At 38.0% G+C, this 15,030-nt stretch overlaps 1 protein-coding gene across 1 annotated transcript in view; it reads left to right on the plus strand.

Moving 5' to 3' along the window:
• Positions 1-15,030, plus strand: part of SLC9A2 (solute carrier family 9 member A2) — a 33,766-nt gene extending 18,736 nt beyond the window's left edge. The window contains exons 5-12 of the mRNA XM_021538346.3: positions 1,124-1,326; positions 3,867-3,956; positions 5,252-5,322; positions 6,776-6,937; positions 7,485-7,581; positions 8,479-8,610; positions 10,462-10,552; positions 12,559-15,030. Of these exons, the coding sequence (XP_021394021.2) occupies positions 1,124-1,326; positions 3,867-3,956; positions 5,252-5,322; positions 6,776-6,937; positions 7,485-7,581; positions 8,479-8,610; positions 10,462-10,552; positions 12,559-12,929 (1,217 nt within the window). The 3' untranslated portion in view covers positions 12,930-15,030. The remainder of the gene's footprint in view (positions 1-1,123; positions 1,327-3,866; positions 3,957-5,251; positions 5,323-6,775; positions 6,938-7,484; positions 7,582-8,478; positions 8,611-10,461; positions 10,553-12,558) is intronic.

Genomic DNA, 15,030 nt, shown 5'->3' on the forward strand with positions numbered 1-15,030 from the left:
TGCTTGTTAATCACAATACATGTATTTAAGTAAAAATTTATTTACAAATAAGCAAACTGTGGTAAAAATTATTAGAAGTCATTCCGGAATTAAAAAGTTTGTGGGGGGTGTTTGTGGGATTTTTTCCCTTTGTTTTTGTTTTTGTTTTTAATTTATGTTTACTAGCTTTGGGATTTTCACAGTCATTGACATAAATAGTATCAAACCAGGAAATGCTGTAATTGAAGTGTAAAGAAAAACTCCTGTAAGAATCTGATCCCTCCTGAATTTACAGTACTAGCTCTTTTCCTTTTACCAAGAGAACTAAGTGCAGGGCAGGCTAGTAGTCTTAAATCTGCTCCTCTCCCTGGCTTCATCTCTAATGCTTCAGCCCCTGCATGTGTCAAGGTGCGTCATGCTCTAATCCAGCTCCCAAGTCTCCTTCCAGAGCAGAAACCTGGACTACTTTACTACTGCACCTTCAACCCCACAATCAATATGCTGAATCAATATGCTGAAAAGCAGCCAAACACCTTGATTGCTACCCAGCTCTTGCCCCCTATGCTTACTCCCTTCACCTGCCTTCATGCCTTTACTCCAATCTGCCACATCCCTGGAACCTTTTTCCAAGGTACACCAGCATGCCTTGGCCTCTTGTCCCCCCCATCCCTAGTCCTGCATCCTTCCTGTCTGAGTAAAATAGAACGAACAGGAGTTTGCAGGGTTCAAAGCACAGATTGATGGAAGGGACAAACCAGGTTTCAAAATCACCTCAATGCAGTGAAAAAGCAATTAGGAGCCTTGGTCTATACTGACACAGAGAATTATTGCTGGTTTAGAGGTGTAGTCTAGCAGGTAACTGTCTTGTGGAGATCTATTAGCTGCTTCAGGTCCTAAATCCAGCTGACTTGATGTGTTTAGCTCACTAAGTATGTTCAAAATTATGTTCCTAAGGCTTTTAATTTAATATTATGGTATTTCAAGCTGCTAAGTAATGTTTCATTTTTTCAATAATATATATTGAAGAAGCAAATAAAAGGTTAGAAGCAAATGGAAGTGTTTTTAAACAAATATTAGCATCATGGACTAGTTCTGAAGTTCCCTTTTTTCCCCCTCCTATCTGTATTTCTGTTTTTTCCCTCAGGTGTTTTTGTTCTGACTCAGATCATTAATGTATTCCGGACAATACCTCTCACTTTTAAGGACCAATTTATTATCGCCTATGGAGGTCTCCGAGGAGCAATTTGTTTTTCACTTGTATTTCTGCTTCCTCCTGCTGTGTTTCCCAGGAAGAAATTGTTCATCACTGCTGTTATCGTGGTGATATTCTTTACAGTTTTCATTCAGGTAGTACCTTTCTTCTCCTGAACTTCTTCTCTCTCAGACAGGTTATAAATTAGTACCTCTAATAAGTAGAAAATGAAATGTTCTAACTTACTGGAAGGAACATACTTGAAGGTATTCATAGTCATAGTAGAAAAAATGCTATGCATGCCACAGGCAGGTAGCAAAAGTATGCCAGATATTAAGTACTTATGCTAACATGTAAGTAGTACTAGAGTATTTAAGACTAGTGAGGTTGGACTAGAGATAAAAGATAATCTGGGCACAGCTTTAGCACTAATTCCTTTTTCTAGAATGTTTAAATTTGTGTGTTTACTCAGAAGTTCAGTGTTTGACATAGTGCACAATGAGCTAAAGACACTGAGGGCCCAGGCAGGTGAACTGGAGTTGGGGGAAGTGATGCTGCAAACCAGCTGGACAGCCCTAAAAAAGCACCAGGTGTGTGTTAGGACATGAAGAACTTGTCTCTGATGACCACCTGGCCATGGAGGCCTGGTCAAGGGTGAGCAAGAGACTGAAACCTGCAAAATGTAGAGGAGGCCAAGCCCATCAGATAAACATATCAGACTGGTCATTATCCAGAGCAGTGAGAGAGATGTGAGTGGCTATTAATGAACTTTCAGGTCTGTGGAAAAAAAGATAGAATTTTGTTACTCTGCTGTTTACATGGAAAAAGGTGCCGTGAGAAGCAAATATCTGTGCTCATGCTTGGGCAAAGGGGCAAGGTGGAGGTCAGTTAGTTGACTTTAGCTGTGAAAACTAATTTTGAAGAATGGAATAATTGAAAATACGAAGATAAATGGAATGTGCAATGAGATGCAACATGATTTATCAAAGAAAAATCTGGTATCATTCTTTCATAAGGCAATTTATTTTCCAGACTAATCTCATTTAACTGGACTATTGTAAAATCTTTGGGGAGGGGGTACAGAGGAGATAGCTAGTGTAACAACTCATTAAACTGAGGGTTAGATTGATATTAGGATGCCTGTAAGATGAATGAGGAAGGAGCTTACAGTTCCTTCTTTAAATGGAAATAGAAGCTAATTGTTTGGGTCAGAAAGGATCTCTGGGGTTGGTCTCTAGTCCAACCCCGTGCTCAAGGCAAGGCAGCCCCCAAGTTAGATGATGTTCCTCAGGGCCATGTCAAGCTGAGTTCTGAATATATTGATGGATGGAGATACCCCAGACTCTCTGGGCACCTGCTCGACTGTTCAACCACCCTGGCCAGTTAATAGGCTGCTGGGATATTATTAAAGGAATTCCTCAAGGATAAGTTAATACTCTTGTTAACTGACCATGGCACATAGATGTAGGAGTTTTTGTTGCTGATGTTTCTTGATGACAGATTTTGGAAAGTGTTCTCAGGATGACAGTGAGATAGAATATCCTGTAGAAAGAACTGAGGGCCAGCATGAAAGGAACAGAATTAAACTGAACAGTAATGTTCAATAATGTTCATACTAGGAATTTCTCTTGTGAAATGGGAACCTTTGATTTGGAAAAAAATAGAAAGGGAAAAAGATACAGGTGTACTAGTTACTAGGTAATGGGGTAGATTTTAAGTCAATGATACAGTGGGGACAGAAGAAAGGCAAATCTGATCTTAGGACACACTGAGGCAGGTATTTCCATTAGAGCACAGTTGGCATGTTCTGGAGTAATCAGGGGACTGGTAAATCTGTCATGTGAAAGGAGACCAGGATGCCTTGGCCTTAGCAAGATGAAGGCGAAGAGGGACTATAATTACTGTTTATATGAGGGAGTGAACATTGTTTAAACAAAAAAGGCAAATGTTGGCACAAGAACAAAGTGCTACACAGTGACCATGATGCAATTAAGAAGCAGCTTTCTAATTATCAGAACAATATGGTTCAAGATGAGTGTTCCATTATGAGCAATGGGGCAAAGAAACCTAACTACTTTTAAAATAAAGCTTGATTCATTTATGAAAAGAAATGTGACCTGGGTGTCTGGGATAGTAGGGACTGATTTCAATATCACAGGAGATTCATTCCTCTCCCCTGTGCCAGTGTGTCTGTACAAGTAAACAAATTATCTTAATTCTTCCACAAATACTTGTTGAAAACCATTATATCATTCAGGGAATAGCTAAAACTTTTTTTTTCTTTCTCTGAGAATGGTCAGGCAAGGATACATACTTTCAAAAAAAACATAGTTTCATTATCTTAGATAGCCATAATAGTACTGTTTGCATATCTTTGAATACCTATTTTGGACGTAAGTACTAGAATGTTCATTTTGAAATTATAGGGAATCAGTTTATTAATTCATGTTTTTCTAACACATTACAAAATGGAAAGAAAAAGTTTAAAATAACTATGGATGGGATAGGTGATGTATTCCTGATGGGTTCTGTTAGGGTGACCCTCTTGGAGTTCTCAGTTCTGGGGCACCCCTTTCTTCCTCCTGTTGCATTAATGGAGTCTGAACTGACAAGGACTTCATAGCTAAGTGCAAAACCTGCTAATCAAAATAATGAATTCACTTTTATAATTATTGTGTTCTATTTTTCTTCACAGGGAATAACAATTCGTCCACTGGTGGAGTTTCTTGATGTCAAAAGGTCAAATAAAAAGCAGCCTGCTGTCAGTGAAGAGATTTATAACAGGGTATGTTGCAACTTCATATAATCGGTGAAACCCTTGTATAGATGAAATTCCTAGTCACGTTCAGACAGACAAACATTCAGCATCAGTATTATGGAGAGGGTGTACTTGATTACTTTTTGATAGCTGTTACAAGCAAAATAATTGTAAAGCTTATATTTAACTTCTGGCAATTACAGAAATTATTGTTACATATCCTTATTTTGGAATCTCTCACTTTCTTAATTGTTTAGATCTAGAAGTAAATTAACTTTCTGTAGTTTATTTCACACATGAGATACATATTATTTTATCATTTGGCTACATCAGGAAACCTTCATCTTTATTTAATTACATTATACTGCAGTTGATTTAATCTAATTAAAAAAATGCAAACTTCTCTTAAACACACTCTTAAACTTACTTAACTCTTACATCATCAGCCTTTTTATGGATATATGTTTGGTACATGTATGTCTCCAATTGTTGCAGAGTATTAGCCATGCATCTCCTTGAATGTCTTTCTCCTTGCAGCATACCTGAGACAAGTGGTTTGAAATTTCAAAAGGGAGGAATAGTAAGGGCCACATTTGGGAACGAAGCCAATCTAGGCATCTAAAAGTCTGTCCTTTTAGAGTTAATCCTTTGGACATGTCTGCCAGGGTTTTTCACTGAGACTGAGAGACCCCTATGATGGTTCCTGAATTAAAAGCAAACATGCTGCCTCTGGGTTCAAGTGAGACCTTAGCTGAAGTGATTCAGTTTTTCCTAATTGATAATAGACTCAGGAAGAGTGTGTTGCTAATATTAGATGGACAGGATGCTTTAAGATGATACAAATTCCTAAAATAGCATCTCAGGACCTGCTGCTGGCTCTCAATTCTGTCTGTGCATCCTGAGGGGCTGGTGCTGATGTAGGGATCTTCTGTCCGCTGAGATTCTCTTCTCCATAAAGTCATACTTGCCTCACTGTCAGGCCTGGGGAAGTTCCAGGCATAGCAGCAAGTGGTTAGGGAATTCCAAGTAAGTGAAAATATGGGAAAAACCTTTAGTTTCAGGCAAGAGCTGAGCAAGATTGACATTGAGGAAATTAGCCACTAACTTCTGTCCTTTTGTGGCTGTGAGCTAAGGAAGATTCAGGGGGAAAGAAACAGATTCTGTCTTTGAGCTTGCTTTGGACTGCTTTTGGTAGGACTGAAGCATTGTCCTGAGTTGTGACTAGATGTTTCTGTTTTGAAGTAAATTGAAAATTAATCAGGTCTAAGGACAAGGCAAGTGATGTCTATAAGTTTATGTAATGAACCAATGTTTTCCTTTAGTTCTTTGACCACGTGAAGACTGGGATTGAAGATGTGTGTGGACACTGGGGTCACAACTTTTGGAGAGATAAGTAAGAATGGCATTTGAAACTCTTTGTTATACAGTAGGGGCTGAAATGGCTCTGCAGCAAAAAAACCCAAACAAACAAACAACAAAGGCTGTTGGGCATTAAATTTCGTTTTCAGCATTTATTCTTGAAAGCATATGGCTGTTTTTAGAACATGTGGGTTTCAAAGGGAAAGTAGCAAAACAATGCCTTTTACTAAACCACAAGCAAGTAGAACAGAATCTCCAGCTGGGAAGCAAGGCAGCCCTCTGATCCCAGGGTGAAGGATGGTACCTTCTGAGGGTGCATGATTCTGACCGCTGCAGAGCATTTTCTGTATGTCTGCTGAGCCTTTTTTCCCACCCATCTGTCCTCCTGCAAGCTGTATGTCTCAGGGCAGTTAAGTGATAGGTTAGTTTCCTATTTGACTGTAAACATACAAAAGCTAGTGGATTTCCTCTAGAAAGGTCAAGGCAGCAGCTGACATGAGATACGTGAGAGATCCTAATGGCAGGCAGTTCCACAGTTCTTCATGGTATTCCTTAAGACTTAGTATCAATTAAGATTACCCCTGGCAATACCTGAATAATTCATATTTTTACTTTGTCTGCTGAATAATCATCATTCCTGTAAAAGGATCTAATTCCTTTTACATCCAAATTCTTTAGACCCAAAACATGGGCACTGCTCACCACCTCTAGTCTCTGCTCCAAGATGAATTTGAGTGTTTTATATAAGGAGAGAATAGCACCAGCAGGAATGGCTGAGGAGAGCCCTCTCCAAATGACTTGAGGGTGACACAGTGAGGATACTTTCCTGACAGATGTGTGACATGGGAAAAACTTTTCTTTTCTTAGCCTGGTTCTCCTCCAGTCTATGTGAGATCTTTAATGAAAAAATTGCAGATTAAAGGAGAGTCCCACCTCATCATGACCTTCACACCCAAATTCAAGAATAATTCCAGAATGTCTGGAGGGCAAAATATTTCCTGACAAACAAAATCAACACCAGCTGTAATCAATATTTTTTCACTAAGCATCCAAGAGGGTGCAGTTGCTTTAGAGAAAGGAACAACTTCTAAAGTTTTACAAAAGCAGGCTAAAATTTCAAAGAAAAAGCAGTTGATGCAAATTTTGGCCTTTTATTTGTTATTACAGTAAATATTTAATGTTCTCTTTGTCCTGATGAAAACAGAGAACTAAAAATAATATTTTCTAATAACAGAATATCTAAAAGTTTAAAGTTGCTGCTAGGGAGACTGCCCATTAACATATTAACCTATCGAACCTATTAAGACTATCTATCTGAAGTAAAGTTGAAATTGACCCTTTCTTAGGTTACTCAGCATTAGGTTGTTAACATGGACACATTCCCAGACAAAAAAATCCTTTAAAATTTAATTAACTGCAATATCTTGGCTTTCCTTAACTATGCACAGTAAAAATTAACTGCTTGGGCTGGTTTGCCTCATGTACAGGTTTAAAAAGTTTGACAATAAATACCTGCGAAGACTTCTAATCCGTGAGAACCAGCCCAAATCCAGCATTGTTTCTTTATACAAGAAGCTAGAGATCAAGCATGCCATTGAGATGGCAGAGAGTGGAATGATAAGCAAGGTCCCATCATCGGTGTCTCTCAGGTAAGCAACAGATGCCAGCACGGCCAAGCATCTCAGCTGGGTCACATAATTTATTTCACAGCCTGGGCTGTAGGCAGGATAATCACTTTGATTTAGGATACATTGTGTTCTAATGTCACCAGAGCAGTAAGAGGATGTGAAACAGGAGCCTTTTGCCTGTAGCTTCAGGTGAAGTGTTGTGTCATTTTACTGGGACAGCTGCTCACTCTACATCTGCCATGTAGAGCGGAGGTGGACTTGAACACGTGCCTGCCTGCCTGCTGAGAATAGCTACGAGGGAAGCCTGAGGGGCGTTCTGAATAGTACTTAAATACAGTGGACAAATTATTGTAATTTTTATCACATTTTGTATCTTACCACAAATTCAAATGAAACCAAGATTTCAATTCTACATGTTAAATTTTCACCTATTACTTGGTTGTTTTGAAATGTTGTTTCCACCTCTAACAAAGGAAATAATTCAAATGTCATTCCTGACCAGAAAATTAAAAACATTCTCTTATCTCTCCCTCTCCCCTATTTTCCTTTTTTTTTCATTCTTCCACAGTGACTATCATGAAGGAAAAATAAAGCCCCTTTCTCCCACTGAAATGGAAAATATGCGAGAAATATTAACAAAGAATCTCTACCAAATACGACACCGAGTAAGGATGAACTTTTGCCTACATAAATATCCCACTGCTCTTGCAATATACTGATTATCTTCTTAACACATCTTTCAGCTAGTACATCTGCTCTATCATATAATAACAAGTAATGCTCTTATTTACCTATGTTGCCTTGAATCCATATCCTGTCATATGTACAGGATATTTTCACATTCCTTTGTGTAAATACTTTCTTGATCTTATACTATTGATAAGGCTTAATGTTTCTGTCTTATTACCTCTGATGCAACCACAGTGTTAAAGTAGGATTATAGGTGCCAATTCAACCCAACATTGTCTACTTGTATCAGTATATTGGTCACTTCATGATATGGGATTAGATTTCCTATTTGCCTCCAGTTATAAAGCTGTTTGTATTAAGAGCAGAGATGATGAACTGGAAAAATAGTGAAATAAAAGCAAAAGGACATTTCACATTTGTCCTCCTGTGGCTAAGAAGTTTGAATGCCCGAGCCCTTGGAAAACATTCAAAAATTGAGCAAGCTTCAGCTTACTGGAGGTTAAAATGACTTCCCTCTAGGGGACTTATCACTTTCAACTATGTGTCCTCTACTGACGTACTGACAAACCTACAACAGTGTGGGGGTAAACATGGTATCAAGCCAGTTTCCTCCATTATGCTTTTCATTATAAATATTAGCAGGTTAAAAAAATTACCAAAACCAACAAAAAAACCCAGGTGGTTGTGAAGCAGATGAATAAAAACATTCCAAGCATAATTATTGTTCTTGTTCTTAATCATCTGCAATACGATCTTGTTCACAAGGATTTATGATGCTTATTAAAGCAAAAAGCCTGTTTTTCCTTGTTCATATAGTCCAACACATTGGACATCATGCTTTCCAGGCTGTGACCGTGGCTTTTCCATTTCAGACAATGTCCTACAACCGACACAGCCTGGCTGCAGATGCAAGTGAGAAGCAGGCCAAAGAAATTCTGATCCGTCGCCGGCACAGCCTTCGGGAGAGCCTGAGGAAAACAAACAGCCTGTCCAGGGAAAGACCGGTACTGGTGTTTTGTGATGTTTTTTGCAGTTTTTTTGTCTGTTTGTTTGTTTTTTTTTTAATTTTAATTGTTATTGAAAGCAGCTGTTTGTAGCTAGCTGTCACGCAGGAAAAACAATCTTCTGACATGCAGGAAAAAATCCTGAATTTGGAAGACAACTGCACATGTAACATCACATTTACACATTGAGTTACACACATGAGCCTCTTAATTTGTGTTGACACCCTCAGCAAAGCTTAAGTCTTGTAGAATGTGATATGGGAGCGGGATCTGCTGTACAGGCTCTGTACACAATGTAGTATCAGTATTCTCTATCAGTATTTTGATGAAGTGTGGATGATTAAAGGTTAAAAATTGCTTTGAGATAGAAAAGCTACTTACAATAAGCTCCAAAATATAGGAGAGGACTTTTGACCCCATCAGTCAGAGCAAGCGCTTCACTTGAAAAATATTGTATGTTCTTTAGTCAAGCCTTCAGATTTTGACACTGGTTAGGAAAACTGCTTCCATTTACAAGGATTGCTGTGGCATGATAATATTTGGCTCTCTGAGGCAATCCTGCAGTTGTAAACTTCCAACCATATTGGAATGGAGCATACTAATTAGGCAGGGATACTGATCTTTTGGGTCATATCAGGTATCAAGGAAATTAGCCATTCTGCATATTTTCATGTTACAGGAATACTTAGTAACTGCTGTCTTCATTGATACAGTTGTTCTTCAGCAGCTGAGACTGGAATAATGTCTCCAAAAGGATGATAATGTCTCATAGGTGATCATTATCAGAGCTACTATGGTGTTAATTATGACAATAAGACTGTTCCTGAATGATTTTTTTTTCTTCTCAACCACAGTTACATATGTTATCTTTTTCATACAATAAATTATTTACTATGTGGAATAGTGAGGAGACTCAGCAGGACTTTTGGGGCAGGGAACTTTTTAAAACACACCTGCTATAATTTTAAGAATAATTATCCTTGGATAAATCTTTCACAGAGGAAAGAGGAAAAAGAAGAAAATAATAAAAATCCAAAGACAAAAAATCTCTAAGGGAAAAAATATTTCCTTTCAGGTTCCCTTTGGGTCTGCCACAAGTAATGGTATTAATAGAGGAGAGCTGGTAGACTGAAAAGATTTTAAAAATCTTTGTAGCAAATGTAAGAAAGGATGTCCTTGAGAAACTTCTGAATTTAAAAAAAAGCAACTTGTCCTGGAAAGTACCTCTGGTGTTCTAGAAGTATGAATTGTGGTCTGTTCCCAGAGCCTTTAAATCTTAGTCTGGGGAAAACAAGGATTTTATGGCCTGAACTGGTAAATGATCATGCTGGTGCCTAACTTCCTCATCAACTTCAGTGTGACCAGTCAACTGTATAAAGTCATTTATATGTATAAAGTGCTTGCAGGATCAGAAATGAAGATTAGTTCTTGAGGCCCAGCTTCAGTCTCACCCAGATTTTTGCAGTTGACTAATAAAAAGTTTTAAACAAGCTTTAAGCTGCATGAAGTGCCATGCTTGTGGCATTTGCCTTCTTTAGGAAAGCCTGTGCAGGTAAGGTTGAGGTTAGAGACCATACATTTATTAACTCTGATCCCAGAGGGCGTATCACTAGGCTTTCATTTGATTAAACTGCTTGAGATTATTCAGCCTTTACCTTAGTTAGCACAGACTTCAGCCAGCAATCAGCACTGAGTGTGTAGTAAAAGATCACATATTAGCTAATCCAAAACTACTCTGCAGCCCTTTAGCTACAGAAACCTGTTCAAGCCTCAGTTGTGTATATTAACATGCATTATGCAGGTACACTAGGCTGCAGTGACTTAAAATGTTTTGGTTTTCTTTTCATGCAGGCTGCAGCAAATACAAAAAGATTCCTTTCACTTCCTAAAAACACTAAGCTCCCGGAGAAACTACGAGTGAGAAATAAAACATCTTCCAGAGGTAATGAAATTTTTTTGATTTTCTTTTACTGTGCTGCAGTCATTTTACTTACATAGAAGGCAGGTTTTTCCATGGATGATGTAGAGAAATAAACAAATTAGAGCATTTAAAGCAGTGTGTCCTAAAGCAGAAATGTGAATGTAGAGAAATGCCCTGAACAGCAGGGCTTTGTTGGGCTTTCTCACTTCCTATTCCATACTGGCATAGTCTGCCCAGCACATCTCCTCATGTCAGCAAGCAGCTGCCTGCTGCACTTTTGCACCAGGAACACTGCCATGGCTCATTCTCCTCATCTTTATTCCATAATCGAGATAGCCTTCCTGGATTATGAGCCTCTTTGATTCTTTTTCCTCTGGGATCAGGCTAGAGGACACAGCTCCAAGAACCAAACTAGAGAGGGTAATGAGGACATTAGACCTAGTTTATTGTTCTCAGAAGAACTGAAAATGCTGTGGTTTACAACCAAATCCCTGCCTAAACTAACAAATGTTTTATATTGTAGTTCTTGAGTTCTAACAAAAAAAAAAAATTTGATGTGAAAACTTTGCCCAATTCTATATATTACTTTTGATTGTTCCTGTTTTCATTACCATACTTATATCATACTCAGGAGCATTTTCTTTCATGACAAGCTGTCATAAGGATCTCTTGCTGCGAAGAAGAAATCTGTGCAGAGTTGCTAAAATTTCCTGATCTCCACCCCCAATTAGTTTTCCACTATTCCAAATTAATTTAACAATAGATTGTGTTCTTGTCTGTTAATAATGATATCTTTGCTCTCCTGACATAGGATGCCTTTTATTCTGTAGTTAGTCTGCAGAGGTCACCTACTGTCACCCAGAATTAAAGAGAAAATATGCCTCCAGATTATTCAATTGTCAAAAAGTATATTATTTGACATATTTAGAAAGGAAAAAGCCTGAAAACACAGTCTGATGAAGACCTCCCTTGATATATAATTATCTGGGTGAATGGACAATTACATGGTGATATGTTTTATTAACCCCTTCCTCACCTTTTTAAAAGAAATAACATGATTACTAATCTAATTTGTTCTTATGACAGTTGCACAATTGCACAATTGCACAATAAACAAAAAATTTGTTTATTTTGATATATTTAAAACATCATATCCGATTTAAGTCTAAGAACAGATCTGAGGCATCATATTGTTAAAATAGTGACCAAATGACTCAAGTGTGCAAGTTTTGCTGAAGATATTAATTCTTTTTAAATAAGTCTGCTGGGGAAAAATACATGCACATGTGCACATCGAGACAATCTCCAGCTTGGTTTACCTGGCAATGATCATTTAAGGGCATTCCCTAAACAATTATGCCAGCTTTCCCTAGAGCATATTCTACCCTGCTGTGAGTGGGAGGAAGAGTCTGCAGCACTTGCAACCTATAAGATTTGCCCTGTTGATTCTGTTTCATGTTATATTCAGCCTTATTAAGGATGGGATATTTCCACCCATCTGTACATTGACCTTGCGAGATCCTTTGCTGGGTAAGAGTGTTAATGCTCCTTTTCCAAAGTCAAGTTTCTATAGCCCCTGTACATGTTGTGTTCTGGAAATGCCTCAGTTTAGGTTTCATGAGATGTGGGGCTGAGAAATCGAATTTTGGTATTCTGCTTGGATGTAAGCAGGGACTAGACCCTAAGTTCAGTGAGAGGCAGTTTTTTCCTGTCCAGAGAATTGGAAATTTCCCAGAACTGGGGAAATGTCACTTCAATCAAGGGAGCACTTGGCAATCAAGAAGCAGCTGTGTGAGGCCTTTCTAAAAATCACACTTTTGAGGGTAGGGATGTTTTTAAGTCAGATTTATCCCCTATTTTGGCAGAGTTAAAAGGCTTTTACCGGGTCTAATCAGAAATCACTGGATATAGAAAAATATGGGGAAACTTTATTCTATGGCTGCAAGGGCTCAGTGTGCTGTTACGCAAATATTCCTGAAACAGTTATATTCTACACCTAAAACTGTACTTTTGTTTTCAATTAACAGTGGGTGACAGCAGTGATTCTGAGTTGGATGCTGCTACCACAGTGCTCAATCTAAGGCCCAGAGCAGGGAAAATCCTGAGAGACCAGAGACTGAGACAACAGAGGCCACTACCTGAGTTTAGGGTGGAGTGGAAGAACGAAGTTGACGGGAGCCAGGACGGACGGGGAGAGCAGCAGGACCCAAGCACCTTGACTCAGCCATCCATTGGGTTCAGGCAGCCACTGCTGACGAGACCAAGATTTGGCACTTTGAGCAGGGAAGATTTGACTGCAGACCACGGGTCAGCAAGACCTATGCCACCACCACGGTTAGTTAGGGAGGCATCGCAAGGGGACAGGCAGAGAAATAAGCCTGAGAACCAGCTGTACTGAACATAGCCAAAGGAGAACTATTGATAATAAACCATGGACATATTGAATTAGGATTCTAAATGATCTGATCAGACTATGGGATCCATTCAAATAACAAAACAAGCCTCAATCTGGGTCTAACCACTTCCATTTGAGTTAAGTCAACTCCATCAACTAAGTGAAAGGAATACTGCAGCAATTGCAAAGTTAAAGATACAAAATATATATATATATATATTTTACAAATAACTTATGGCAATGCTTTAATTTAATTACATTATTTCCACTGTTAAAATAGTATGGAAATGTGCCTTATCACATCATTTCTCATGGAACCAAGTCACGAAGGTTCAATACCCAATTTTTCATTGAAGTAATTGTTGAAAGTCCAGTGATGAATAGATTCTTAAAAAATATCCCCAAATTTTTGTATCATTTCAGATTTTATTTGTAATCAATAATACTTGTTTTAACCAGAGCTTCAACATGAATACCACTGAAAAATGCACAATGCACCTATCATATAGACTTCTAAAGAAGAATAAATATATTCCTGAAGCCTAGTTTGCTCAAAGACCTGTGATGCAGAAGAAGAGGAAGAAGAGAAGAAACAAGCTGTAGGAGAATTGCAAATAAGGCTTATAAAAAGAACTTGCAACAAAGACCTGAATAGCTTGAATTTTTACTTTTTGAATTTTTGGCAATATGTTGCCTTCGAAAGGTACTAAGAATCACCAAAGGAAAACTGAATTACCTTGGCTTTCACTTATGTCAGCAAGAACTGAGAGCGCTTAGCAGGACACCAGAAGGCCTAAAACCAGAAAACTTCAAGTGGATAAATCATGTTTTGAATCAAAATTGCTTTTTTGCACCTTAGTTATTTGGTTGCAATGTAATGCAAACAAAGCAGTAGAATAGTTGTAGAGCACTGCACGTAGACAAAGCGAGCAGTCTCCTGTTTTGAGTCAGGGACCACTGAGGCTCAAGAAAACTCATGCTTGTGACCCTGGTTAATTTGTTTTACTTTTTGTTTCCTCATCTGTAAGAGGGGAAAGGTAATCTTTTCTTTGTCTGAGCTATGCACTCCAAGGAACAAAAATGTTCCATCTAATTTGTTTTTACAGAAAAGTAGCACAGTCGGGCCCTGGAATCAGCTGAAGTCACTGTGCACCTTAATAACATAGACTTCTTGATCCTAGAATCAATGGCTGCCATTTGAGGGCATATGGGAAGCATTAAAATAAATTATTCTTAACTGTAGCTCTCAGGAATTTGCACTTTCTGTCCCACTTAATCTAAGTACTGAGCTTGCTTTAGCACAGATACACATTTCAGTACAATGCAGGAATAATTTTCTTTCTACTTGTTACAAAATTGATAACTTTCATTGAAGAATGTACACTGTGAAATCATAACTTTTTTCTTTCATTAGCACATTTCTAAATCTGTGGGCAATAAGATTAATTTTTTTTATTTAAGCTTGTTTTGAAAGAAATATTAAAAATCAGATTTTCCTTTAAAACCACAAAGTAGATTTCTTTCAAATGTTCATGGGTGGGGGTTGATAAATGGGGATGTAAGACTTTCCTTCTTCTAACAGCATTTCCAAAATACTTATTTCATGTATGTATTTGAAATATCAAACCTTCCCAAACTCTTTCCTTAGGTCATTTAGTCTTTTCCCTCTGTTCAAACTATGGAAAATTCTGCTGTGTGGCAAATGCAAAGCTGCAGAGGAATGGCTCTGTGAACCCTATAATCCTCAGTCAAATGTTTATGGCTATTCTCAACAAATGATTATTGTGAAATCAATACTTAGCTGTCCTCTAATGATCATCTCCTGTTTGGAAATAAACTTGGGTTCAAGCAAAGCCAGCAAGTTTTAAAAACAAATTTAAATTTATCTTTCAAGAGGAAAATACTTTAATCTGTAAAATTGTCAGGGAATGCTATGTCACTGCATTATTTGGATCAAGTTTGAATAAGAAAGAAGTCTTGATTTTTGGTTTCAGTTTTGAGACAACATCCTCCTTACAGATCAGATTGTGTAAATTATCTGTTTTAAATCAGGCCAATCTGAAAACTGACCAAATCAATAAATGTGAAATGTTGCACATCAACA

The sequence above is a fragment of the Lonchura striata genome, chromosome 2, assembly GCF_046129695.1.
Source record: "Lonchura striata isolate bLonStr1 chromosome 2, bLonStr1.mat, whole genome shotgun sequence".
NCBI lineage: Eukaryota > Metazoa > Chordata > Aves > Passeriformes > Estrildidae > Lonchura > Lonchura striata.